The 26933-nt window shown below is 44.7% G+C and overlaps 1 protein-coding gene across 4 annotated transcripts; it reads right to left on the bottom strand.

The window, feature by feature from the left end:
• Positions 1-47: 47 nt before the first annotated feature.
• LOC106575774 (glycerol-3-phosphate dehydrogenase, mitochondrial) lies at positions 48-26490 on the bottom strand. 4 transcript variants are annotated; one of them, XM_045699252.1, is made up of 18 exons: positions 26402-26490; positions 24458-24570; positions 20646-20654; positions 19613-19784; positions 19101-19225; positions 18719-18816; positions 13934-14097; positions 11340-11504; positions 11110-11254; positions 9923-10116; positions 9041-9175; positions 8419-8594; positions 7210-7341; positions 6859-7017; positions 4919-5031; positions 2384-2462; positions 1450-1548; positions 48-330 (listed from the first exon to the last, which is right to left on the bottom strand). In XM_045699252.1, the coding sequence occupies exons 2-18, from the start codon at positions 24557-24559 to the stop codon at positions 205-207; spliced, it is 2193 nt and encodes a 730-aa protein (XP_045555208.1). In that variant the 5' UTR covers positions 24560-24570; positions 26402-26490; the 3' UTR covers positions 48-204. The 4 variants fall into 4 exon arrangements, with proteins under 4 accessions (XP_045555208.1, XP_045555209.1, XP_045555210.1 ...); XM_045699253.1 differs by lacking the exon at positions 26402-26490 and adding an exon at positions 25679-25937; XM_045699254.1 differs by lacking the exon at positions 20646-20654.
• Between the last annotated feature and the right edge of the window lie 443 nt (positions 26491-26933).

Below are 26933 nucleotides of genomic sequence, written 5' to 3'. Positions count from 1 at the left end.
CGGTGCGGTGGTGCGGTGTGGTGCGGTGGTACGGTGTGGTGGTGCGGTGTGGTGGTACGGTGGTACGGTGTGGTGGTGCGGTGTGGTGGTACGGTGTGGTGGTACGGTGGTACGGTGTGGTGGTGCGGTGTGGTGGTACGGAGGTACGGTGTGGTGGTGCGGTGCGGTGGTGCGGTGCGGTGGTGCGGTGTGGACGGGTTCCCCTCACACCCCTCCTCCACTGCGGTCCACAGTCACAGGTCCCCTCAGGTCCAGGCTCTCCTCAGCGGTCTTCATCAGGATGGCTAACCTGCTGTCAGACACCTGGCCCTTCTTCACAGCACTCATCAGCTGGGAGCAGGGAACAGAGGGAATATAGAGGATGAGGAAACTGTGGCAGAGTTGTGGATGTAATGCAAGGTATCAAACTAACGCAACGAGATACGCTGTGTGTGTGTGTGTGTGTGTGTGTGTGTGTGTGTGTGTGTGTGTGTGTGTGTGTGTGTGTGAGAGACAGGGATAGAGATGCATTATAATGCTGGAAAGTGTTCTGATCTAAGCTCCAGGGGTAGTCAGGCTGTGTCTGGACAGAGCACTAATACTACTGACACTGGTGGTAGTAGTAGTTGTAGTAGTAGTACACTGGTTTTACAGTACCCCAAACTATTCTGGGTTTCTTACTCTCCTGTCAACAGTTCTTGTAATAAAAGGTATTCTATGGTCCTCAGCATTATACTTCCTAATTGATCACATGATGACTACTAACGACCTGGAAGTACTGTAGCTCTCTCTCACCCTCATTACCTGGAGTCATTGTCATACGTTTCAGACTGTAATGATCTGGATCTGGTCAGGAGAGAACATACTCCCAGTTAGGCTTTCACACCTACAGCTCCCTTCATAGGAGGGTCTGTCATGCCTTGCCACTTGCAGAAGAGAAAAAACACCCAGCGAACAGAACATGAAAATCCCCTATTCTCCATTAATTACAATGTTGGAATCATGTAAAACTAATGTGAGCATCTGCCTGTTCTGTAGCCGAGTGTTAGTGTGTGTGTGTCTGTGTCTGAGGGGTAATTGATCCTTCTCCCTAAGGAGTCTATTATCATGTTCTCCAGCCTGGTCTGTTTGTTCAGCTTCTCATGGTAAAGAGAGAGAGAGAGAGAGAGAGAGAGAGAGAGAGAGAGAAAGAGAGAGAGCGAGAAAGAGAGCAGAGATGGGAGAGGGGGCAGATATTGACCATGGGCCTGAGAATTAATGAGTCCTCTTATCAGTGGAGGGAGGACAGGGGAGGAGAGACCATATGTGAAGACACACACACACACACACACACACACACACACACACACACACACACACACACACACACACACACACACACACACACACACACACACACACACACACACACACACACACACACCCACACCCACACCCACACCCACACCCACACCCACACACACCACCTACCTGTAAAAACTCATTCAGCTCCACCTGTCCATTCTTGTTGAGGTCCACTTCGTTGAGGATTTCATGGAGAGCATTCTCATCAATCTGGACACTGATGTTCTGGGAGGGGGGAGAGAGACCAGCAAGGCAAAATATCAGGAAATTATGTTCTGGGAGGGGAGAGAGGCCAGCAAGGCAAAATATCAGGAAATTATGTTCTGGGAGGGGCGAGAGAGACCAGCAAGGCAGAATATCAGTAAATTGTGTTCTGTGAGGGGGAGAGAGACCAGCAAGGCAAAATATCAGGACATTTTGTTCTGTGAGGGGGGAGAGAGACCAGCAAGGCAAAATATCAGGAAATTATGTTCTGTGAGGGGGGAGAGAGACCAGCAAGGCAAAATATCAGGAAATTATGTTCTGTGAGGGGGGAGAGAGACCAGCAAGGCAGAATATCAGGAAATTATGTTCTGGGAGGGGGGAGAGAGACCAGCAAGGCAAAATATCAGGAAATTATGTTCTATGGGGGGGAGAGAGACCAGCAAGGCAGAATATCAGGAAATGATGTTCTGGGAGGGGCAAGAGAGACCAGCAAGGCAAAATATCAGGAAATTATGTTCTGGGAGTGGGGAGAGAGACCAGGGAGACAAAATATCAGGAAATTGTGTTCTGTGAGGGGGGAGAGAGACCAGCAAGGCAAAATATCAGGAAATTGTGTTCTGTGAGGGGGGAGAGAGACCAGCAAGGCAAAATATCAGGAAATTATGTTCTGGGAGGGGCAAGAGAGACCAGCAAGGCAAAATATCAGGAAATTATGTTCTGGGAGGGGGGAGAGAGACCAGGGAGACAAAATATCAGGAAATGACGCCACAGCTCAATGGCCTTTGCACACAGTTTACATGAGCCCAGTCAGCACTCATGGAAAAAGATTCCAAAGAGAGTCGTGAAAGGTTCTGACCTGTAAGACCCTCTGAACGTCCACTGTGGTGATGAAGCCTTTACTGTCTTTGTCAAACTTGTGGAACCGGTTTGTGTACCTGTCAATCAAACAGAGCTATTAACGCAATCTGCATCTCATATCGTGGCAACATCTCAAGGGGAGTGATTTAAGAAGTTCAGATGGGAGGGAGCAACTGACTGGATTGAGATGGACCCCTGATATACCAAGGGTTCAAACTCAATCCAGTCAGTTTCTTCCTTAGAACACGTGTCAAACAAGGCCCGCGGGCTGAATCCGGCCTGTGACACATTTCTATCCGGCCTGCGCAATGATTTGTGTTGTCAATTCATTTTGTTCCGTTTCCATACAGCTGCAATGCGCTGCACTATAAGTCACAGCAAGCACTGAACGTGCTACACGCCAAACAGCAGTGCATTGCCACACACCGCTTGTTCCGGACCCACACACGAGCCAGCCAGTGCGCTGTAACATGTCATCACTAATGGCACTGACCAAATCTTCTACCGGACCGAAAGTTTAAACGTGTTGTAGGCTAAATGTCCATGCCAAGTTTGGGTTCCAACAAGTCATTGCTGTAGCCTACAGAACATCTTGATCGTCAAAAAGTTATAACATAAAGAATTCAGAAGTGGGTTTACTGAACGTTACTACTAAAGGATTCAGAAGTGGGTTTACTGAACATTACTACTAAAGGATTCAGAAGTGGGTTTACTGAACGTTACTGCTAAAGGATTCAGAAGTGGGTTTACTGAACGTTACTACTAAAGGATTCAGAAGTGGGTTTACTGAACGTTACTGCTAAAGGATTCAGAAGTGGGTATACTGAACGTTACTACTAAAGGATTCAGAAGTGGGTTTACTGAACGTTACTACTAAAGGATTCAGAAGTGGGTTTACTGAACGTTACTACTAAAGAATTCAGAAGTGGGTTTACTGAACGTTACTACTAAAGGATTCAGAAGTGGGTTTACTGAACATTACTACTAAAGGATTCAGAAGTGGGTTTACTGAACATTACTACTAAAGGATTCAGAAGTGGGTATACTGAACGTTACTACTAAAGGATTCAGAAGTGGGTATACTGAACGTTACTACTAAAGGATTCAGAAGTGGGTTTACTGAACATTACTACTAAAGGATTCAGAAGTGGGTATACTGAACGTTACTACTAAAGGATTCAGAAGTGGGTATACTGAACGTTACTACTAAAGGATTCAGAAGTGGGTATACTGAACGTTACTACTAAAGGATTCAGAAGTGGGTATAATGAACGTTACTACTAAAGGATTCAGAAGTGGGTATACTGAACGTTACTACTAAAGGACAATAGGACACACAAGCGAGTATAAATGAATAAACAGTTGAGTCATCTACTTTATGAAATCACAGCCTGATGCGCTGACATCTGTCAATTTAACATCAATTGCATCGCTTTCGTGCCGTTTACAGCGCGCAGCAGAGGTGTACAGACACATAACACAGTCCTAGCTAGGCTCCAAACATTTTGCAGTCTGGCTTCGTTTTTTTTAAGCTTGACAATGAATGACCAAAAAAGTAAACCTGCGACAAAACTACATGCAAAGGAGGAACATGGAGACCTATTACAGCGTGGCGGCACAATTTGGGGTGAGCTGTTGTAACTTCTCAATAGATATGTTCCCTGTTGGACTGTGATGTTATGCCTTTCATACAGTAGACTCCTGGTATGTCTGCACCGTAACACAAGGCCATTGTGTTCTGGAACTGTTGCTTGTATAAAGAACTGTTGTGTAAACAGTATGATTGTATGATCACCTCCCACTATATAAGGGACGTGTAACCATTTATTCTTTAAGTTCTTCCCTGACTGCGATCAGAGACAGATCTACCTTGCAGCTGCTCGTATGCATTAAAGATTTTTATTTTATACAATTAAATAGTCTCTGTCTTAATCTTTGGATTGAGCCTAGGCTGACTACTCATCTACAAGACATTTTGAGTGCACCATACAGCAATGCTGCATTCAACCGCACCAGTGATCCATGCCGTGCAAAAAAATGTAACACATGTTTTTAAGTTTAAATGATACAAAAACCTAGCTACATTTATGTAATTGTTGTTATTAAAAATGTTTTGATTAGGGACGCAGCATATTATGCACATTCGCAAGCATAGCAGCAAAGGCTGGACAAATATTACTGAGCTCTACTTTTGTTTTAATATGTTAAAAATGCTATATACAGCATCCTACATACATCAGCGGGCATTGTAAAGGGTCATATGTTTTCTAATAAAACAATGGCTAGTTTTGATCAGTTGTATGCACACATTCTTTGGAAAAAAACCCACATAACTGGCTATGTATGGCCCGCGAATTCATTGTGTTTTTTCAATATGGCCCTGTGCTGATAGAGTTTTACACCCCTGCCTTAGAGATTAAAGTAGACAGGAAGTAGAGAGTAAAGTAGACAGGAAGTAGAGAGTAAAGTAGACAGGAAGTAGAGAGTAAAGTAGACAGGAAGTAGAGAGTAAAGTAGACAGGAAGTAGAGTACTTTGCCACTTCCTGTGTGTCCAGTGTGATCTCTGTGGTCCCGGTCAGCTGCTCAGAGCGGGACCTGTAGCCCATCTCAAGGTACAGGAACTTCTTAGCAGCTTCCAGCTCCTCCTAAACAAACCATGGTAGTGAAGATAAGTTACACTACGTGACCAATAGTATGTGGACACCTGCTCGTCGAACATCTCATTCCAAAATCATGGTGGTCGGTACTGATGTTGGGCGATTAGGCCTGGCTCGCAGTCGGCGTTCCAATTCATCCCTAAGGTGTTCGATGGAGTTGAGGTCAGGGCTCTGTGCAGGCCAGTCAAGTTCTTCCACATCGATCTCAACAAACCATTTCTGTATGAGCCTTGCTTTGTGCACAGGGGCATTGTCATGCTGAACAGGAAATGCCCTTCCCCAAACTGTTGCCAGAAAGTTGGAAGCACAGAATCGTCTAGAATGTCATTGTATGCTGTAGCGTTAAGATTTCCCTTCACTGGAACTAAGGGGCATAGCCCGAACCATGGAAAACAATCCCAGACCATTATTCCTCCTCCACCAAATGTTACAGTTGGCACTATGCATTGGGGCATGTAGCATTCTCCTGGCATCTGCCAAACTCAGATTCATCCATCAGACTGCCAGATGGTGAAGCGTGATTCATCACTCCAGAGAATGCGTTTCCACTGTTCCAGAGTCCAATGGCAGTGAGCTTTACACCACTCCAGCCGACGCTTGGCATTGCGCAGGGTGTGTGTGGCTGCTCGGCCATGGAAACCCATTTCATGAAGCTCCCGACAAACAGTTCTTGTGCTGACGTTGCTTCCGGAGGCAGTTTGGAACTTGGTACAGAGTGTTGCAACCGAGGACAGACGATTTTTACGCACCAGTCCCGTTCTGTGAGCTTCTGTGGTCTACCACTTCGCAGCTGACCCGTTGTTGCTCCTAGATGTTTCCTCTTCACAATAACAGCACTTACAGTTGACCACAGCAGCTCTAGCAGGGCAGAAATTTGACGAACTGCCTTGTTAAAAAGGTGGCAGCCTATGACGGTGCCACGTTGAAAGTCACTGAACTCTTCAGTAAGGCCATTCAACTGCCAATGTTTGTCTATGGAGATAGCTTGGCTGTGTGCTAAATTGAATACAGCTGTCAGCAACGGGTGTGGCTGAAATAGCCGAATCCACTAATTTGAAGGGGTGTCCACATACTTTTGTGTGTGTGTGTGTGTGTGTATATATATATATATATATATATATATATATATATATATATATATATATATATATATATATATATATATATATATATATATATATATATATATATATATATATATATAGTGTACATTATTCATAACTTTAATCCTAACTAATTTAAGTAATAATTAATGAAAAGGGATCATAGCTAAATGTAACAACAACTTCATTAAAAGGAACTCATTCATCTTGTAATAAACCTGTAAAGAGCAGGACAACAGGAATAGCAGAACTGGGGGAAGGTTCACTCACACACACACACACACACACACACACACACACCCCCCTGGAGATGGAAATCCAGGAAGGGCGTAGATCCTACTATTATACTCTGACCTAACAACAGTTCCAGCCCTCCTACAAACTGACTAGCAGCACATGGATTTAGGGTTGGTCCTATTCAATCAAAACATTATTATTAGTCCTGTGAGTGAGAATGTACTGGAGTCACTGAATCATTAAAACAATGGTTAGATTAAAACAGGTCCTAAGTCTTTACTGGACAGGAAATACAGAGGCAATAATTCATCTTTGAGTTAAAAATGGATATTAAGGCAAGTTATTTTTAAAGGTAAAAAGTATTGTGTTGTTTGTATATGTTATTTACAAGGTGTTCTAAAATAGTTTCTGTAACACTGCCTGACAGTCATTAGAACTACAGTCTAGTAGACAGGAACAACAGTTTGTGACGTACCGTCCTCTTTTTGTCGCTCCAGTCCAGCATCTTGCCCATGATGTCTACGATGCGTGGCAGAGCCTCATCAGCAGCCTGCACGTTGAGGAAACCCAGCCGTGTGCGCCTGGCGATCACATCGATGGCCGTACAGGCATATTCCTTAACGGCATACCTCACCTGGAAGGTGGTGGGGGTGTTTCAATTGGATAGATAATAGAACGTAATAGTCTATGGTCATGATGTGTGTGTGTGTGTGTGTGTGTGTGTGTGTGTGTGTGTGTGTGTGTGTATCAGGAGAACATAAACATGCAGTCTTTTACAGATCTGTTGCAGTATCCTGTAGTAGTCTCAACAGAACACATATTGTACCTCACTCTCAATGTAAGGGAATTCAGAGACCAGTCTATTCCCTACGATGGGCCACCTCTTCCCAGTGACCCGCGCCATCTTGGCCACGTCGAATGCTTTCCCCCCGTACGTCGCCGCCAGGTGCTGGGCAACCTGTGGAATGATGGGAAACAGGCCACTATTCAATCAAAACAGCAATCCTTGTTTAAGGTTTTACCAAGACAAAATGACATTGCTCTTGTGTCGTGAGAGGGCATTGTGTGGTGCCATATAATCAACGAAACAAGGTTTAGGGTGACACTTCCTGATTGAAGCTAAGTTAATGGTTTTGTTTGAATATGCCCCATGAAGACCTAAGGGCAGAAACGTTGTTAGAAATAAATCACCTGGGGACATGAGCAGTGTGAGGCGTTTTCCTTCCTGTTTTCCATGAGTTTGAATATGACTCACAGCGTTTTTCCAAAGACAGTATTGAGAGAGTATTGTGAAACTCAGCAGGCAGCTGTCCAAAGGCAACTCCTTATGGATCGATACGATCTTTCAGCAGACAGCTCCAATGTTTTGGATATGCTGAGGTGGGTGATGGGTAGATACAGTTATGTCTATGATTTATCTTGCATTTGGACCAAACAAGGGGTTATTTCTATTCAGATGGTTGGCTTAGCTCTCTCACCAAAAGGTCAAATGCTGTCAAAATATGAGCACTGACCTTTTGGAATATTCTAGAAAACACCCTAATGGTGTGGAAGGCTTTCTCTAATGAGAAGTTAACATAGATAGGAAGCGGAGCGCTTTCCTATCTGGTACAGATGACTTCTAAAACCTTGAAAGGGAAGTACACTGGTCTGGTCTGGACTAGAGCTCTCAAACTCAACTCTGGACCGCAAAGCCAGTTCCACTGCATTGTTCCCCTCCAATCAGGGACTGATTTAGACCTGGGACACCAGGTGTGTGCAATTAATTATCAGGTAGAACAGAAAACCAGCAGGCTCCGGACCTCGTAGGGTAAGAGTTGATTAGCCCTGGTCTAGAGCCTTGGATCAATCTCCCTGTGTACTGCTGTCTTGTAATGCGACATCTCAACATTTTCAACCCTCATCCAACCGTTAACCAATGTTAAATGTTCTGATATATGATATACAGTGCCTGTGTAACCATAGTGCAACTGACAATTATAGATCCAAAATGGCGGCTAAAGACGGAATGTCTATGGGAAGGGTCTGTCCCCACCTCATTCTCCAGGCCGTAGTCCTGCACCAGTCGGATGTACAAGGTGGGGCTCCAGTCTTGGCCCCCCTCCAGCACCAGGCCCACTGTCTTACTGGGCCCGCCCCCCAGCCTGTGGGCTGCAACCGCGGCGTCCAGGGTCTCTTCTGCCATGGAGCGGTACGTTGTCCACTTCCCACCTGGGGTGATGGGATCATCCACATGTTACACACACATACACACCAGATACGATAGGGGGGCAAGTAGCTTAGCGGTTAGTGCGTTGGGCCAGTAACCGAAAGGTCGCTAGTTCAAACCCCTGAGCCGACAAGGTGAAACATCTGTCGACGTGCTCTTGAGCAGGGCACTTAACCCTAATTGCAGAGGGTGACTCAGGAGGAGTTGGGATATGCAAAAAACACATTTCCAATTCACACATGTGTATAATACACACAAATACAAACACCCACCAGATAATCATTATTATTAGATACAGGGCCAGACAGAATACAGGACATGACCTATCCAATTTGAGCAGGAAAAGGTCTATATGCTAAGAGCCATTGACGGCTACGAACGACCTAGAAACTACTACAGCTATATAGCACTTCATCAGGATACCACTTGTTTCAGAGTAGGTACTGACCTGCAATGGTGACCAGGCCGCTGTCGCTGACGTTGACTATGTGGTTCCTGCAGATGGACTGGGTGTCTTTAGAGTTGGGGTCAGTGACCAGAGGACGGATACCACTCCACGCTGCCAGGACGTCTCCTCTCCTCACTGAGGATCACAGGGTGAGGACAGTCAGTATTACACACAAGGTTCTATTAAATCAGATGACCACATCTTATCAGAGGTCCTAGAACCAGTCAGAGAACACAGGGAATCTCATCTGCATGTGATGACAGATCATTACCTGAGGCACAGAGGCATCGGACAGGTGTTACATCTAATGGCAAACCCATATCAAGCTAAACAATCAGAAAATCAAGCCTGTAGTGTCTCCAGCACTTAAAACAATTACTAGCTACTGTGCTGTTCCAAAATCAACGTTACGTACCCTCTACGGCAGAGGTAGTTTGGGGGTTACGTACCCTCTACGGCAGAGGTAGTTTGGGGGTTACGTACCCTCTAAGGCAGAGGTAGTTTGGGGGTTACGTACCCTCTACGGCAGAGGTAGTTTGGGGGTTACGTACCCTCTACATCAGGGCTGAGGTAGTTTGGGGGTTACATACCCTCTACATCAGGGCTGAGGTAGTTTGGGGGTTACATACCCTCTACATCAGGGCTGAGGTAGTTTGGGGGTTACATACCCTCTACATCAGGGCTGAGGTAGTTTGGGGGTTACATACCCTCTACATCAGGGCTGAGGTAGTTTGGGGGTTACGTACCCTCTACGGCAGAGGTAGTTTGGGGGTTACGTACCCTCTACGGTAGAGGTAGTTTGGGGGTTACGTACCCTCTACGGCAGAGGTAGTTTGGGGGTTACGTACCCTCTACGGCAGAGGTAGTTTGGGGGTTACATACCCTCTACATCAGGGCTGAGGTAGTTGCGGACTTCGTTCAGGATGAAGTTGATGTCTTCCTCCCTGGGGATGGGGTGGGCGGTGATGTCAGTGGGCGTGTCCGTCGTCCCGGCTATGGTCATCTTCTCCCAGGGCAGGAAGAAGATGACACGGCCATCGCTGGTTGCCGGGTCCAGGAGACCCATGTTGTCAGGACTACAAGAACAGGGCAGAGGGAGGAGGGGCTATGGAAATGACAACTACATTTAGGAAGACCTGGTTGGTCAGTGCTGCTGAATTGAAATTCCCTCATTAAAAATAAATTACAATTTTCTATTCATGAGTTGAATTGAAATTCATGACCTAAATTTACCTGGTGTGAAGTAGTGACAGTGTGGTGCTGTCCCTGGTGTGAAGTAGTGACAGTGGGGTGCTGTCCCTGGTGTGAAGTAGTGACAGTGTGGTGCTGTCCCTGGTGTGAAGTAGTGACAGTGTGGCGCTGTCCCTGGTGTGAAGTAGTGACAGTGTGGCGCTGTCCCTGGTGTGAAGTAGTGACAGTGTGGCGCTGTCCCTGGTGTGAAGTAGTGACAGTGTGGCGCTGTCCCTGGTGTGAAGTAGTGACAGTGTGGCGCTGTCCCTGGGGTGAAGTAGTGACAGTGTGGCGCTGTCCCTGGGGTGAAGTAGTGACAGTGTGGCGCTGTCCCTGGGGTGAAGTAGTGACAGTGTGGCGCTGTCCCTGGGGTGAAGTAGTGACAGTGTGCTGCTGTCCATGGTGTGAAGTAGTGACAGTGTGCTGCTGTCCATGGTGTGAAGGTGTGACAGTGTGCTGCTGTCCATGGTGTGAAGGTGTGACAGTGTGCTGCTGTCCATGGTGTGAAGGTGTGACAGTGTGCTGCTGTCCATGGTGTGAAGGTGTGACAGTGTGCTGCTGTCCCCAGTGTGAAGGTGTGACAGTGTGGTGCTGTCCCCAGTGTGAAGGTGTGACAGTGTGGTGCTGTCCCTAGTGTGAAGGTGTGACAGTGTGGTGCTGTCCCTGGTGTGAAGGTGTGACAGTGTGGTGCTGTCCCTGGTGTGAAGGTGTGACAGTGTGGTGCTGTCCCTGGTGTGAAGGTGTGACAGTGTGGTGCTGTCCCTGGTGTGAAGGTGTGACAGTGTGGTGCTGTCCCTGGTGTGAAGGTGTGACAGTGTGGTGCTGTCCCTGTACTGTACCTGTAATAACCAGGGATAACTATGTGAACCCCAGCACTGGGCTGGCAGATGTTAGTGTTTTTCCCATCGTCCATCTTCCTCAGAGAGTCAGTAAACGGTCCCGTGGCGTTAATGACACATTTGGCTCTGACGTCAAATTCATTTCCTGTGAGAGATCATAACAGTTTCAGTCAAAAACCACTGTCATACTGTATCTTTGTGTGTGTGTGCGTGCATACAAGTGTGTGTACCTGTGATAACGTCCCTGCAGCGCGCCCCACAGACCTTCTCCTTGCCCGTCCCTGCGTCTGTTTTCTTCAGCAGGTGGACCACCTCTGTGTAGTTAGCGATGGCAGCACCATGTCTGGCTGCTGTCAGGGCGATCGCCAGGTTCATACGAGCATCGTTATGCTGTCCTGTAGCCGGGGGGGTGAGAGACGATAGGAGAGGGTCGAAGAGAAATAGAAACAAAGAAGGAAGATTTCTTTAAAGGTGCTCTATGCAGAATTGTTCCACCATTTCCTGGTAGTGAAAAATTTGAAAAGTTAGCCTAATTCCAGTTTATATGCCAAAACATGCAATTATAGTGTAGAGAATCATTGTACCATCTAAACAGCTGTGAAATATATTTTCCATTAAATTATTTTTATTTATTTTCAGCTGCTTGAAGCTGGTGTACACAACTGAAAGTAGAAAGACGCAAAAACTAAACTTAAGAATAAAAGCATAGAAATAGCACACACAAAACAGATCTACCGCTTCTTAGACTTTCTTTCAATGAAAATGACAGATCTATAACTCACATTTCTATGTGCATTTGGTCAGGTTGCCCAAAAAGTTAAATATTGCATCTTTAAGAATTTGGAACGGAGCCTTGAAGTGCAGTGTGGCTGTGGTGTATCTAACGTGTGGGAATCCCTTGCAGGGGCATTTGGTTCTTGCTGCCCTCAAGGCCCGGTCCTAAGCCATGCCTCCTGGTGCTACTCAAACCACTAGACTGAGAGAGCTTGTGGGATGGGACAGACAGCCAGGGCTGGGCTGGGGTGGGCTGACATGGCCTGGAGTGGGGCTGGGGTGGGCTGACATGGCCTGGAGTGGGGCTGGGGTGGGCTGACATGGCCTGGAGTGGGGCTGGGGTGGGCTGACATGGCCTGGAGTGGGGCTGGGGTGGGCTGACATGGCCTGGAGTGGGGCTGGGGTGGGCTGACATGGCCTGGAGTGGGGCTGGGGTGTGCTTGGCTGGGCTGATGCCTCACATTGGGCAGCAGAAGGTATGACTGGAGACCCTGTCGTTATCTGAAAATATGATACGTCTAACAAACCAGTTCATGGTTGCTTGCTGAAAAAATGAAATTACACACTTGTGCAGAATGAATTAGTAAGAATGAGGACTCCTGTGTGTGTGTGTGTGACCACACTGGTCTCCTGGGAAATGAGTAACGCTGGTGATGTTTAAGATCCCACCCGGCAGGGTGAAGAACAGGAGGAGACAGAGCAGTCTGGCAGTCAGACCACGGTACTGCTCTCCTCTTCTCTGAGACGCGGTAGCAGAGAAGGTCAGCTTTTGAAATGTCACGGCCGTGATTGTTCCAGACGGAATAATTGGAGAGAAAAGACCCCCTCAACCTCCTGGGGGGAGGGGTACAAACCAACCCAACAATGCTGCTTCAACCCAACACAAAACCCCTCCGAATATTCTCTCTGTTTGCTGTAGGACAGTCAGCACTCCCAGAGACAATACATACACATACATTCTGCCTGGAAGAAATGTTAAGCTACAAATATGTTGTGCACATTTCAAATGAGCAATAAACAAAACGCATTAAAATAAACAAAATGCTAAAAACAAATCTCAACACGCCTCACTCTTCCTTAGAAAGTCAAGTTAGTAAATGTGATGAACTGTTGCTCAGGTACCTGGCCTGGTATATTATCCCCTCAGAGAAGAGGTCGTCTTTCCACTCTAGGAGACACCTAGTCGAATCTAAATGTAGACTGACTGATTCAGATAGCCTTCAGACACAGAGTTGGCTGTTGTTGGTTTGAAAAAGAGAGGCCTCCAGTCAACTAATGGGACATTCTCTGCACAGAGTACACCCAGATAGAGCCGGAACATCTGATTGGTCGTCTCCGTGCCAATCCAGGCCACGCACACACTACACAGCCTTGGCCCAAGGCACATAGAGAGCACAAGCTGCTCGAGGATGCATTGGTTCAGGCATCAATGGACATGTGAGATCTGATGGCCACCGGCTGCCTTGTGTCTTGTCTTGTTGTTGACTTGGGTCACATTCAATCACACCCACACTAAGGAAAAATGATTTTGTTACTGTTGGGAAAAAGGCAGTATTTTTTGAACATGAGTTTTGTTTAATAGCAGTGTAGGTTAATATGAATTCTTAATGTATGGCAAACCGGCCCTAGACATAGCCCACTTAGCAAACAGAAGAGAAGCATCTTGATAAATGAGAAGGTTATTTACATTTTTTACATTTTAGTCATTTAGCAGACGCTCTTATCCAGAGCGACTTACAGTAGTGAATGCATACATTTCATTTCATGCATTTTTTTTTTTTGTACTGGCCCCCCATGGGAATCAAACCCACAACCCTGGTGTTGCACACACCATGCTCTACCAACTGAGCCACATCCTATCGGAGCATTACTGACTGAAGTGTTGGTATGTCCAGCAACACTCATACATTTTAGTCATTTAGCAGACACTGTTATCCAGAGAGACTTACAGTGAGTGTAATACATTTTGGACCAGTTCCCCGGACCCAGATTAAACCTACTCCTGGACTAAAAAGCCCTTTCAATGAATATAATAATGAGAAATACTCACCATCATAGTAGACGATGGCTCCCACCAGCTTGTCTTTCTTCAGCATGGGGAAGAGTTCCAGAGCCTTGTTCTTACTGAGGACATAACTGCTCTTCAGACACTGGCCTCCAGCTACCAGGTCGTACATCTTTATACCAGCCCAGTAGTACGGCAGCTGCCACCATCTATAAAAAGATAGTACAGTACAACATCTTTATACCAGTCCAGTAGTTCATCTAAGATGGCGCCGAAGAAGATGGCTGACGTTTTACATGCCCGTAACCAATTGTGCTATTTTTTTATTTTTTTTTGCGTTGTTTGTACCTTATTATTTAACTTATTTTGTACATAATGTTGCTGCTACTGTCTCTAATGACCGAAAATATCTTCTGGGCATCAGAACTGGGATTACTCACCATGAACTGGAAGAAGTTTTTTTCCTTTAACGAGTCTGACGAGAAAGATTTACTGCTCTCCTGGGAACAGGCCCAGATCCTTGTCATTTGCATGAAGAAAAGACAGAGGAAAAGATGGCGCAGATCGGGCTGCCTTTTGAGAATCCGTAGGCGAGCGAGTAAACTCCCACTGCCATCAATTCTACTTGCTAATTATGCAATAATAATTGGAAAATAAAATTGATGACCTACGATTACAATTATCCTATCAACGGGACATTAAGAACTGTAATATCTTATGTTTCACCGAGTCGTAGCTGAACGACGACACGGATAATATAGAGCTGGAGGGATTTTCAATGCACTGGCAGAACAGAGAAGCTACGTCTGGTAAGACGAGGGGTGGGGTGTTTGTCTTTTTGTCAATAACAGCTGGTGCGCAATGTCTAATATTAAAGAAGTCTCGAGGTATTGCTCGCCTGAGGTAGAGTACCTTATGATAAGCTGTAGACCACACTATCTATCAAGAGAGTTCTCATCTATATTATTCGTAGCCGTCTATTTACCACCACAGATCGATGCTGGCACTAAGACCGCACTCAACCAACTCTATAAGGCTATAAGCAAACAAGAAAATGCTCACCCAGAAGCGGCGCTCCTACTGGCCGGGGACTTTAATGCAGGCAAACTTAAATCAGTTTTACCAAATTTTTACCAGCATGCCACATGTGCAACCAGAGGGGGGTAAAAAAAAAACTCTAGACCACCTTTACTCCACACACAGAGATACATACAAAGCTCTTCCCCACCCTCCAGTTGGCAAATCTGACCATAATTCTATCCTCCTGATTCCTACTTACAAGCAAAAACTAAAGAAGGAAGTACCAGTGACTCGCTCAATACGGACGTGGTCAGATGATGCGGATGCTACGCTACAGGACTGTTTTGCTAGCACAGACTGGAATATGTTCCAGGATTCATCCAATGGCAATGAGGAGTGTACCACCTCAGTCATCAGCTTCATCAATAAGTGCATCGACGACGACGTCCCCACAGTGACCGTACGTACATATCCCAACCAGAAGCCATGGATTACAGGCAACATCGCATCGAGCTAAAGGCTAGAGCTGCCGCTTTCAAGGAGCGGGACACTAATCCGGATGCCTATAAGAAATCCCGCTATGCCCTCAGACGAACCATCAAACAAGCAAAGCGTCAATACTGGATTAAGATTGAATCCTACTACACCGGCTCTGACGCTCGTCGAATGTGGCAGGGCTTGAAAACTATTACTGACTACAAAGGGAAACCCAGACACAAGCTGCCCAGTGACGCAAGCCTACCAGATGAGCTAAAAGCCGTTTATGCTCGCTTCGAGGCAAGCAACACTGAAGCATGCACGAGAGCACCAGCTGATATGGATGACTGTGTGATAGCGCTCTCGGTAGCCAATGTGAGGAAGACCTTTAAACAGGTCAACATTCACAAAGCCCCGGGGCCAGATGGATTACCAGGACTTGTACTCAAAGCATGCGCAGACCAACTGGCATGTGTCTTCACTGACATTTTCAACCTCTCCCTGACTGAGTCTGTAATACCTACATGTTTCAAGCAGACCACCATAGTCCCTGTGCCAAAGGAAGTGAAGGTAACCTGCTTAAATAATTACCGCCCCGTAGCACTCACATCGGTAGCCATGAAGTGCTTTGAAAGGTTGGTCATGGTTCACATCAACAGCATCCTCCCGGATACCCTAGACCCACTCCAATTTGTATAACACCCCAACAGATCCACAGATGACGCAATCTCAATTGCACTCCACACTGCCCTTTCCCACCTGGACAAAAGGAACACATATGTGAGAATGCTGTTCATTGACTACAGCTCAGCGTTCAACACCATAGTGCCCACGAAGCTCATCACTAAGTTAAGGACCCTGGGCTAAACACCTCCCTCTGCAACTGGATCCTGGACTTCCTGACTACAGGAAAAGGCGGGCCGAACAGGCCCCCATTAACATCAACGGGGCTGTAGTGGAGCGGGTCGAGAGTTTCAAGTTCCTTGGTGTCCACATCACCAACGATCTATCATGGTCCATGAGGGCACGACAAAACCTTTTCCCCCTCAGGAGACTGAAAAGATTTGGCATGGGTCACCAGATCCTCAAAACGTTCTACAGCTGCACCATCGAGAGCATCCTGACCGGTTGCATCACCGCCTGGTGTGGCAGCTGCTCCACATCTAACCGTAAGGCGCTGCAGAGGGTGGTGCGTACGGCCCGGTACATCACTGGGGCCAAACTTCCTGCAATCCAGGACCTCTATAATAGGCGGTTGTTAGAGGAAAGCCCATAAAACAGTCAGAGACTCCAGTCACCCAAGTCATAGACTGTTTTCTCTGCTACCGCAAGGCAAGCAGTACTAGAGCGCCAAGTCTAGGACCAGAAGGCTCCTTAACAGCTTCTACCCCCAAGCCATAAGACTGCTGGACAATTAATCGAATGGCCACCGGACTATTACATTGACCCCCCGCCCCCCTCCATTTGTTTTGTACACTGCTGCTACTTGCTGTTTATTATCTATGCATAGTCACTTCACCCCTTCCTACATGTACAAATTACTTCTGTACCCGCGCACACTGACTCGGTATCGGTACCCCCTGTATATAGCCTCGTTATTGTTAATTTATTGTGTTACTTTTTATTTATTTTTTTACTTTAGTTTATTTGGTAAATATTTTTTTTTAACTCTTCTTGAACTGCACTGTTGTTTTGTAAGTAAGCTTGTAAGTAAGGGCTTGTAAGTAAGCATTACACAGTAAGGTCTACACTTGTTGTATTCAGGGCATGTGACAAATAAAGTTTGATTTGATTTAGGACGGCAGCTGCCACCATCTATAAACAGACAGTACAGTACAACATCTTTATACCAGCCCAGTAGACAGTGTACAGTCAGCCATTACATTTATGTTGGTCATTTAGCAGATGCTCTTATCCAGAGTGACTTACAGTCAGTGACCCTTCGAGGGGACCATTCGAGGGTAACCATTAGAAGTAACCACTAGAGGTAACATGTAAATACACCTGGTATAACTAGCTGTCTGTTATACAGAATGGCCATCTGGCTTGTATACGATTGAACATTTTAAAATGTGTATGTAGTAGAGTTAAAATGGTTATTCCAGCAAACTTCAAATTATTAGAATAGTACACAATGCAGAACAGAACAATCAGGTTGAGGGTCAGTGGCCAAAGCCCGCGAACAGGAATTTTCCAAGTTCAGACAGAAGGGGGGAGTCAGATCGCTAGGATCGCCAGGAACTGAACTTTTGGTTTCTAATTTTAATTGTTGCGCTACTGGTGATGCCTGTTGATGTTAGGTAGGCAGCTACAGTAGCTGAATGATGTTAACATCTTCGGGTTTTGTTTCATTAAATGTATTTTATTTTATCTGGGTGCTTACGTCACCTACTAACACCCTGGTACTACCCATAGCTCCCGTTCTCCTCAGTCTGAGAAAACACTGAGAGAGAAAGGTATGGGTTGCAGATTACTCCTTTGTAGAAGTCCGTAACGTGAAATAAATAAAACGTCTCAAGGTTAATGCTGTAGATATTGTTATAAGGGGGTGTGAGACTTTTGAAACACGTAACTTTCAGAGTTTTATTGTTATTAATATAGTTTACAGAGTGCTAGAAGTGTTGCTAGCTAGCATGCCTTTCTGTGATGCAGACGGCTAGCTGAGCTACCGACTAGTGGTGGTGTTGCATTATGGGAGATGTAGTTTTGGCCCTCTAAGGTCTGAATGGGATAAAGGCGATTTCACGTTGTAACTTGTTTGTGTTGCAGTGTTTTTGTACATGAGTTGTTGTATTTTGGTACGGTCAACACTGAAAGCACCTAGCAATGTATTGGGGATGTGAGACAGGATATGTGTTTTACCTTTCTTCATGCTCCTGTGTAGAACAACTTGTCAGGTGGTGCATTGGAGACTGATGTGTTCCTGTCCTGTCTTTTCACAATACTATTGCAGGTATGGTTCTATTGTCTAAGAATTAAGATTATACATTCTTTGTATTAAGGACTGGTTATTATTTTATACTATACATTATGGCTTTATGTATGAGTGTGATTGTGAGAGTCTGAGAAAACACTGAGAGAGAAAGAACAACTTGTCAGGTGGTGCATTGGAGACTGATGTGTTCCTGTCCTGTCTTTTCACAATACTATTGCAGATCAACATAAAAGCCTAAAAGACAGCTGTGGTGTCGCTCTTCATTTCTTGGTTCTCCTGTGGTGCATAGTAGACCCGCTACATGTATACATGTTTTAAACAACTACCACACACTCAGAACATTTTCAGTTGACAGGTTATAACGCTCATTCTACTAACTGTGTGGACTCGTGTCTTACTTGTAAACAGGGAGCATGATGGGTAGTGGAGCAGACAGATGAGGGGCAATGTCTAGCAGGTTGGAGCGCTCGTGGAGAGCCTCTTTCACCATCATGTACTGAGAACGGGGGAAAGAGGGGTTCAGAGGTCAGTAAAATGGGTGGATAACATCTAACACATAACACAGTACTTGTTGGTAGAAGAGTAGGAGTATGCCTGTAGCATTCACACAATAGCAGACCAAGGAAGGATTATGGGAAACACTTAGTGCCCTACAACCCTCTGAATCTTCTAACCTCTCACTCTTTTCAATGATAAAATGTCCACAATGGGGGAAAACAAAGCAATGTGATCACAGAGGGAACCAACTGTCAGGCAGCATCGGAAAAACTAGCCGTTTACCTGTTCGTAATCTAACTTCATGATGGCCTTTTGGAGGTATCGTACTCCCCCGTGGATGAGCTTGGTGCTCCGGCTGCTGGTCCCCGATGAGAAATCATTCCTCTCCACCAGGGCAGTCTTGAGGTCTAGGAGAGCAGAGACAAATCAAGACAAGACCAGGATTAAGACAGTCTGAAATATCACCCTATTCCCTATATGGCGCCCCACTTTAAACCAGGGCTCATAGGGTTCTGGTCAAAAGTAGTGCACTATATAGGGAATAGGGTGTCATTTCAGATGCACCCTCAGAGTCAGAGTTATTCAGGAGGCATTTGGTAGGTTATGACTTCCATGTGCTTCTCCTGTCGAGTTATATGCATGAAGGGAAAATGGCAAGGCATGCATATTGCATTGAGGGCCTCATAATATTGAGAGAAGAATAGCCTCAACTCTCCTGCACATTGACTGAACTGAAATGTAATTGACCCCAACCAAAAAGGTTTTCCAAAATGGTGCAGTTCATGGGGACTCACTGCGTGTGACAGCGTCTAAGGCACATCCGGAGCCCGTGGCCCCTCCCCCTACGACAAGGACGTCAAACTCCTCGGTGTCTTGCAGGGTGGAGAGCTGAGCCTGTCTGGTTGGGAGCTCATCTTTAAATGGCTGCTTTAACTCCCCCTCCGCCGCTACGTACGCCAGCCGTGCCTGGACAACATGCAGTACAGGGACAGTTACATCTGTTTCTGTGAAGGCACAGTCTTTTGTGACAGATTTGGCTCTGGGTTCAGAGATTAGTGAAAGCATAAAGCAATGTTTTACAGCCTGGATAATCTCCTCTGGGATAGCTGTGTCTACATCGTCACGACCATAGATATCGATGGTAACAACAACATCAGGTACCCATATCGGTAAGGGTTGTACCCACAATCATATTCATAAAGAAAGACCCCTGCTTGCTGTACTTAGATAATAACCATGATTCCTGGTGTCTGATTTGCAAAAACACAAAAGAACTCAGGGGAAAAAAGAACAAAGTGAAATCAAGTCTGTTCTGAACTCAAGGATCATGGGGACAAGCAAGTCAAGGATGGCTGTCGTAATGAAACATTTATTCATTTTTCTATTTAGCATTTTATTCTCGAAATGATTACATCGAGCTGCTGCGACGCCACTTGGTCCATTTGACTTGCAAATCTGTGAATGAAACACGGGCATCTGTAATTTAGGGCCGTAACAGCAAACAAGATCAAATCATTACTTTCTATTTCCATGGACGTGCATATTTAAAACACCCACAGACAATTAAGTGGCAGTCTGCCCTGCAATCACATTGAGTACATGGAGTCAGTGAGACAGTGGATGTCATGCAAATGTCCAATCGCCCACCGCCAGAAAACAGAAAAACGTTCAAGCTGAAAGAGAGAAAGAGATTGTGCCCTTGTCACAGAGGAGACCCAACAGACATATTTATCCAATTAGCAGGGTTAGTTAGTGACGGCCACCGTCGTCCTCATGCCTGATTGCAAATTATTATCATTTTTTCGGAGGTGTTTCACTTTTGCTTACCCATTTATTCTTGTTTGGGAGGAAGGTGAGGGGGACAAGATATTATACCAGGATACAGAAATAAAAGTTCACATTAGGACAAAGGGTCACCTGGTATGTCACTAGTAATAACAGACCATTGAAATAGAAGATGTACTGTAAGACGTATTTATATCTGTGGCGCTGACTCGGTTCAAAGGTCAGAGATGCACCTGTTTCTCTCTTTCTAACGTTACCCACACGACTCCTTGGCTATTTCAATCCCTGGTCTACAGTGATGCAGTGGTCACCTGGTCTCAGATCAGTTTGTGCTGTCAATATAGTCATTTTCATGTCAAACATGTTCAGCACAAACTGATCTGGGAACAGTCTAATGCTTTTTCACACAACAGTTGCCCTATTAATAATATCAAGTGATGCGTCGCCATGGAAACATCATGGAGGTGTATTTTCTCAGCTCCCTGGAGTTTCAGACGCTATGTTATATGATCCACATGAGCTTCATCAGATTTGAATAAATGAAAAATAATGAAATAAAAATCAGGACTCCCATTGCTCCTCTGCGTTTTTTTGTCACCAAAATAGATTTGATTATTTCACTGTACTAAACAAACATTATAAGTCATGTTCCCTTCTTTTTTTAACGCAAATGAAACAAGGCATAAGAACTACTCACGTCACATAGCTAAAGTCCATCTTACCACTTCATAAGGCAGTTTATGGCAAGTTGCAACAGAAAGTAAGCTATTTTATGATCAGGGTTTGTCCCATTGACTGTCTTCATATTCAGGTCAACTTCACTCTACACAGCAGTCCCATTGACTGTCTTCACATTCAGGTCAACTTCACTCTACACAGCAGTCCCATTGACTGTCTTCACATTCAGGTCAACTTCACTCTACACAGCAGTCCCATTGACTGTCTTCACATTCAGGTCAACTTCACTCTACACAGCAGTCCCATTGACTGTCTTCACATTCAGGTCAACTTCACTCTACACGGCAGTCCCATTGACTGTCTTCACATTCAGGTCAACTTCACTCTACACGGCAGTCCCATTGACTGTCTTCACATTCAGGTCAACTTCACTCTACACAGCAGTCCCATTGACTGTCTTCACATTCAGGTCAACTTCACTCTACACAGCAGTCCCATTGACTGTCTTCACATTCAGGTCAACTTCACTCTACACGGCAGTCCCATTGACTGTCTTCACATTCAGGTCAACTTCACTCTACACAGCAGTCCCACCTGAGCAGCATAGTTTGAATAAAGGTGGAACACATTCCTCAGTCTAGATAAGACATGCCCAGATGCAGGTTGATGTTTATTGTCATGAATACTGTCCTGGAAGCAGAACTGAGCCATTTCCACTAGATAGGCCTGCTGGAAAGTCAAAATTGGCTATATCGTAAAAATGCATGAAAATAAAACTTTGCTTTTTGGTCTTAATTTAAGGTTAGGTTTAGGCATTAGGGTTAGCAGTGTGGCTAGGGTTAGGCATTAGCAGTGTGGTTAAGGTTATGGTTAAGGTGTGTGCCAGCTAGTGACCACTCTGCAGAGCTGCCTCCAGTACATTAGTCATCCCAATAAATGCCAACCTGCTGCCCAGATGGGCGTTCCCTATAGACTCCCAGGAGCCTGCCCTGCCATTGGCAGATGCTCTCCCAGCATTCCCTAGTAGTAGAGGTCGACCGATTAATCGGAATGGCGGATTAATTAGGGCCGATTTCAAGTTTTCATAACAATCGGTAATCGGTATTTTTGGACATATTTAACTAGGCAAGTCAGTTAAGAACACATTCTTATTTTCAATGACGGCCTAGGAATGGTGGGTTAACTGCCTTGTTCAGGGGCAGAACGACAGATTTTTACCTTGTCAGCTCGGGGATTCGCTTTTGCAACCTTCCGGTTACTAGTCCAACGCTCTAACCACCTGCCTTACATTGCACTCCACGAGGAGCCTGCATGGCAGGCTGACTACCTGTTATGCGAGGGCAGCAAGAAGCCAAGGTAAGTTGCTAGCTAGCATTAAACTTATCTTATAAAAAAACAATCAATCTTAACATAATCACTAGTTAACTACACATGGTTGATGATATTACTAGTTTATCTAGCGTGTCCTTCGTTGCATATAATCGATGCGGTGCCTGTTAATTTCTCATTGAATCACAGCCTACTTCGACAAGCGGGTGATGATTTAACAAGCGCATTTGCGAAAAAAGCACTGTTGTTGCACCAATGTACCTAACCATAAACATCAATGCCTTTCTTTAAAATCAATACACATTTTTAAACCTGCATATTTAGTTAATATTGCCTGCTAACATGAATTTCTTAGAACTAGGGGAATTGTGTCACTTCTCTTGCGTTCCGTGCAAGCAGTCAGGGTATATGCAGCAGTTTGGGCCGCCTGGCTCATTGCGAACTGTGTGAAGTCCATTTACTCCTAACAAAGGCCGTAATTAATTTGCCAGAGTTGTACATAATTATGACATAACATTGAAGGTTGTACAATGTAACAGCAATATTTAGACTTAGGGATGCCACCCGTTAGATAAAATACGGAATGGTTCTGTATTTCACTGAAAGAATAAACGTTTTGTTTTCGAAATGATAGTTTCCGGATTCGACCATACTAATGACCTAAGGCTCGTATTTCTGTGTGTTACTATGTTATAATTAAGTCTATGATTTGATAGAGCAGTCTGACTGAGTGATGGTAGGCACCAGCAGGCTCGTAAGCATTCATTCAAACAGTACTTTTGTGCGTTTGCCAGCAGCTCTTTGCAATGCTTCAAGCATTGTGCTGTTTATGACTTCAAGCCTATCAACTCCCGAGATTAGGCTGGTGTAACCGATGTGAAATGGCTAGCTAGTTAGCGGGGTGCGCGCTAATAGCGTTTCAAACGTCACTCGCTCTGAGACTTGGAGTAGTTGTTCCCCTTGCTCTGCATGGGTAACGCTGCTTCCAGGGTGGCTGTTGTCGATGTGTTCCTGGTTCGAGCCCAGGTAGGAGCGAGGAGAGGGACGGAAGCTATACTGTTACACTGGCAATACTAAAGTGCCTATAAGAACATCCAATAGTCAAAGGTATATGAAATACAAATCGTATAGAGAGAAATAGTCCTATAATTCCTATAATAACTACAACCTAAAACTTGTTACCTGGGAATATTGAAGACTCATGTTAAAAGGAACCACCAGCTTTCATATGTTCTCATGTTCTGAGCAAGGAATTTAAATGTTAGCTTTTTTACATGGCACATATTGCACTTTTACTTTCTTCTCCAACACTTTGTTTTTGCATTATTTAAACCAAATTGAACATGTTTCATTATTTATTTGAGGCTAAATTGATTTTATTGATGTATTATATTAAGTTAAAATAAGTGTTCATTCAGTATTGTTGTAATTGTCATTATTACAAATAAATACATTTTTTAAAATTGGCCGATTAATCGTTATGGCTTTTTTGGTCCTCCAATAATCGGTATCGGCTTTGAAAAATCATAATTGGTCGACCTCTACCTAGTAGCCACCCAGGAGCCTGCCCTGCCATTGGCAGACGCTCTCCCACTCTCATTACTATCTATAACCTGCTGCATAGGGACTCTGAGGTGTAATTTACAGGTCCTGACTTTAGAAACAGACTACCACAACCTTGGCAACATAAAGATGAGATTAGAAAATGTTATTGTCCTCAATGCAGCATACAAACTCAACATCCATACAAGTATCAGAAAAACAAGTTTACAAAACAACAACACAAGCAGATTGTGTGAACTGCAACCAACTACATCATCTCAATGTCTCAAATGTCCCAGGCCTACCTGTGTCTTTCTGTATTCCGACAGTTGTGATAGGCCCAGAAGAGCAGCGGCCGCCCCGGTCCCGATGATAGCTGTCCCTTTCAAGGCCTTCCGGAACGCCATTGATGCTGTTCCTGCAGCACAACACACAGCAGTGGACTGAGTTAGACACACTGGGTTATATTGCAATGACATGACAAGTGATCATGTGGAGAGGGCGTGACAGGAGGGTAAAGAGCCAATCGGCTAGGGCCAGGTGCTGATGGACAATGTGGGGGTAGGGGGGCATGGGATTCACAGGCAGAAGTAGTGGAGGAGAGTGTGGGAGCCCTGGGAGTGTCTGTGTGAGACACCTGGATGACAGCTGACTTTTCTTTAACATTCTTACTTGTCTGACAGTTCATTATTATTTTGTACCTTTATTTAACTAGGCAAGTCAGTTAATACAATGACAGCCTACTCCAGCCAAACCCTAACCCGGACGACGCTGGGCCAATTGTGCGCCGCCTTATGGGACTCCCAATCACGGCCGGTTGTGACACAGCCTGGAATCAAACCAGGGTCTGTAGTGAGATGCAGGGCCTTAGACCACTGCGCCACTTGGGAGTTAAGACGACACCTGGTTCACCCACTCAGGTGCCGTGACATAACGGACACTTTCTCTCCCTCATTCTGACAATCTGCTTAAAAGACACATATTTTTCAATATATTCTAATCAGCAACTGAGCAAACATCATCGTGGTTTATGCATGCACACCAGCAGCTCTTGTTTCACTAGGCCAGAGGTAATGATTTCCCTCATAGGATGAGGAGAATAAAAAAAAATGTCTGTAATTTTCTTATCTGTCATGAATGTAGGTAGGGAAATCCTTTTGGATGAGACAAAGCTGCGTTCTGTGTTTATTACCTGTGTATTATGCGTTCATCAGATGGATCATAAAATCAAATATATGATAATAAGAAAAGAAGTACATGAGCATGACATCATCGTGTTGATCCAGTGAATGTGTTAGAATGCGGCAGGTAGCCTACATTACTGGTTAGAGTTACCCCAGTAACCGAAAGGTTAAGCAAGGCGCTCTATACTACTAGGGCTGACCCGTAAAACAACACATTTCACAGCACCTATCCAGTGTTCGTGAAAATAAAACATATTTTTGTATTATTTGTGTTATTATTATTAATACTCAGTATAGGGGAAATGATTCAGTATAGGGGAAATGAATGAAGAGGGGTCTTACAGCCCAGCCCACGCAGAGAGACAAGTAAATGATTGGTTTCAGAATGGCATTACTTCCTGGTGACACATCTCCAACAACACACCAGGGCCAAATCCCACATGGCAGCAGCCGTTTACTCAACTGAATGACAGAAAATGGAAGAAATTATGCAGGGAACCACATGAAGAAGAGACATGATCACGCGAGATACAGACGCCACCATCCACATTACATACAGTAAATCACTCGAAGACAACATCTTAGCTTGATACTTGTAGTTAATGACAACAAATACACATACAAGAGCAGTGACAGCAACTCATATGAAGGTTCCGATTGTTTACACAAACACGACAACGTGAATTTAGAGGACAAACTAACTTAACATTTGTTCCAATTCTTATACGTTACATAAAAATAATTTTAAAAAGTCAATCCATCCCCATTTCGGTGATACTGGTTATCCAATGCAAATGCAACAGAAAGAAATTATAACTCTATTTCACAGTGTTTCTGTTCTATAGAACGGTGTAAAATAAAACTGAATGCCGTATCATCATCGTAACAGAAACAGAACAGAAAACGTTGAAGGTGCACTGGAGAGAGGGTTTTAGCAATGCGTACAATGCCGCATTGACGTTCGCCATTATATTATCTGGCTCGCTGCCAGTCGATCAACTTTTCATATTATAAATATAACAATAAAGAAAGGGCACAAACATTTATTCTAAATCGTTCACTTACTGATTTTCTATGTTCAATTGATGATAACGCCGGGAGAACGGTGATACAACTCTGACAGCCAGAAGAACCAGGAAGCAAAGATTAGTTGACTGATATATGGGTAGACCAATGGGATTACACAATTATACAATCAGGTTGGCGAGGGCGTTGCTATAATAATGAGGTAGGTGAAGGGCAAAATTGCACAACGTTTCCTCAGGAATCCCCATCCTCAATAGTGCGGGGTCACTATGGTGCCACTATGATTTTACATGATTGTTGTTTAGTATCTTCGTACATACCTCTATATTTGGCGTAGGCTGCTGTAAATGCAACTATGCATATCATTAAATTAGTTGTGAATTGAGGTGAGATTGTTATTTGTTTTTTTGCAATGTTTTCATCAGGCATTTCGCCAACCCATATGCGTTCATGTGTATTATTATGTGATGTTTTTTAATCATTCATTTATGATGATGTCAACATTTTTTTTAAACATTTTATTCTATTAGATTCTGTACGCTATCGTGCGTTTACAGTTGTATATAAAACA

The sequence above is a fragment of the Salmo salar genome, chromosome ssa17 (assembly GCF_905237065.1).
Source record: "Salmo salar chromosome ssa17, Ssal_v3.1, whole genome shotgun sequence".
Classification (NCBI taxonomy): Eukaryota; Metazoa; Chordata; class Actinopteri; order Salmoniformes; family Salmonidae; genus Salmo; species Salmo salar.
This window is presented reverse-complemented; position numbering and strand designations above follow the sequence as displayed.

Excerpts from the sequence above, each read along its gene's own strand:
- LOC106575774 (XM_045699252.1), bottom strand. The coding sequence starts at position 24,559 with ATGGCGTTCCGGAAGGCCTTGAAAGGGACAGCTATCATCGGGACCGGG. Across the intron at positions 18,817-19,100 it reads TGAAGTTAGATTACGAACAG|TACATGATGGTGAAAGAGGC; the intron begins GTAAACGGCTAG and ends CCCCGTTCTCAG. Across the intron at positions 10,117-11,109 it reads GTTATCCCTGGTTATTACAG|TCCTGACAACATGGGTCTCC; the intron begins GTACAGTACAGG and ends CTGTTCTTGTAG.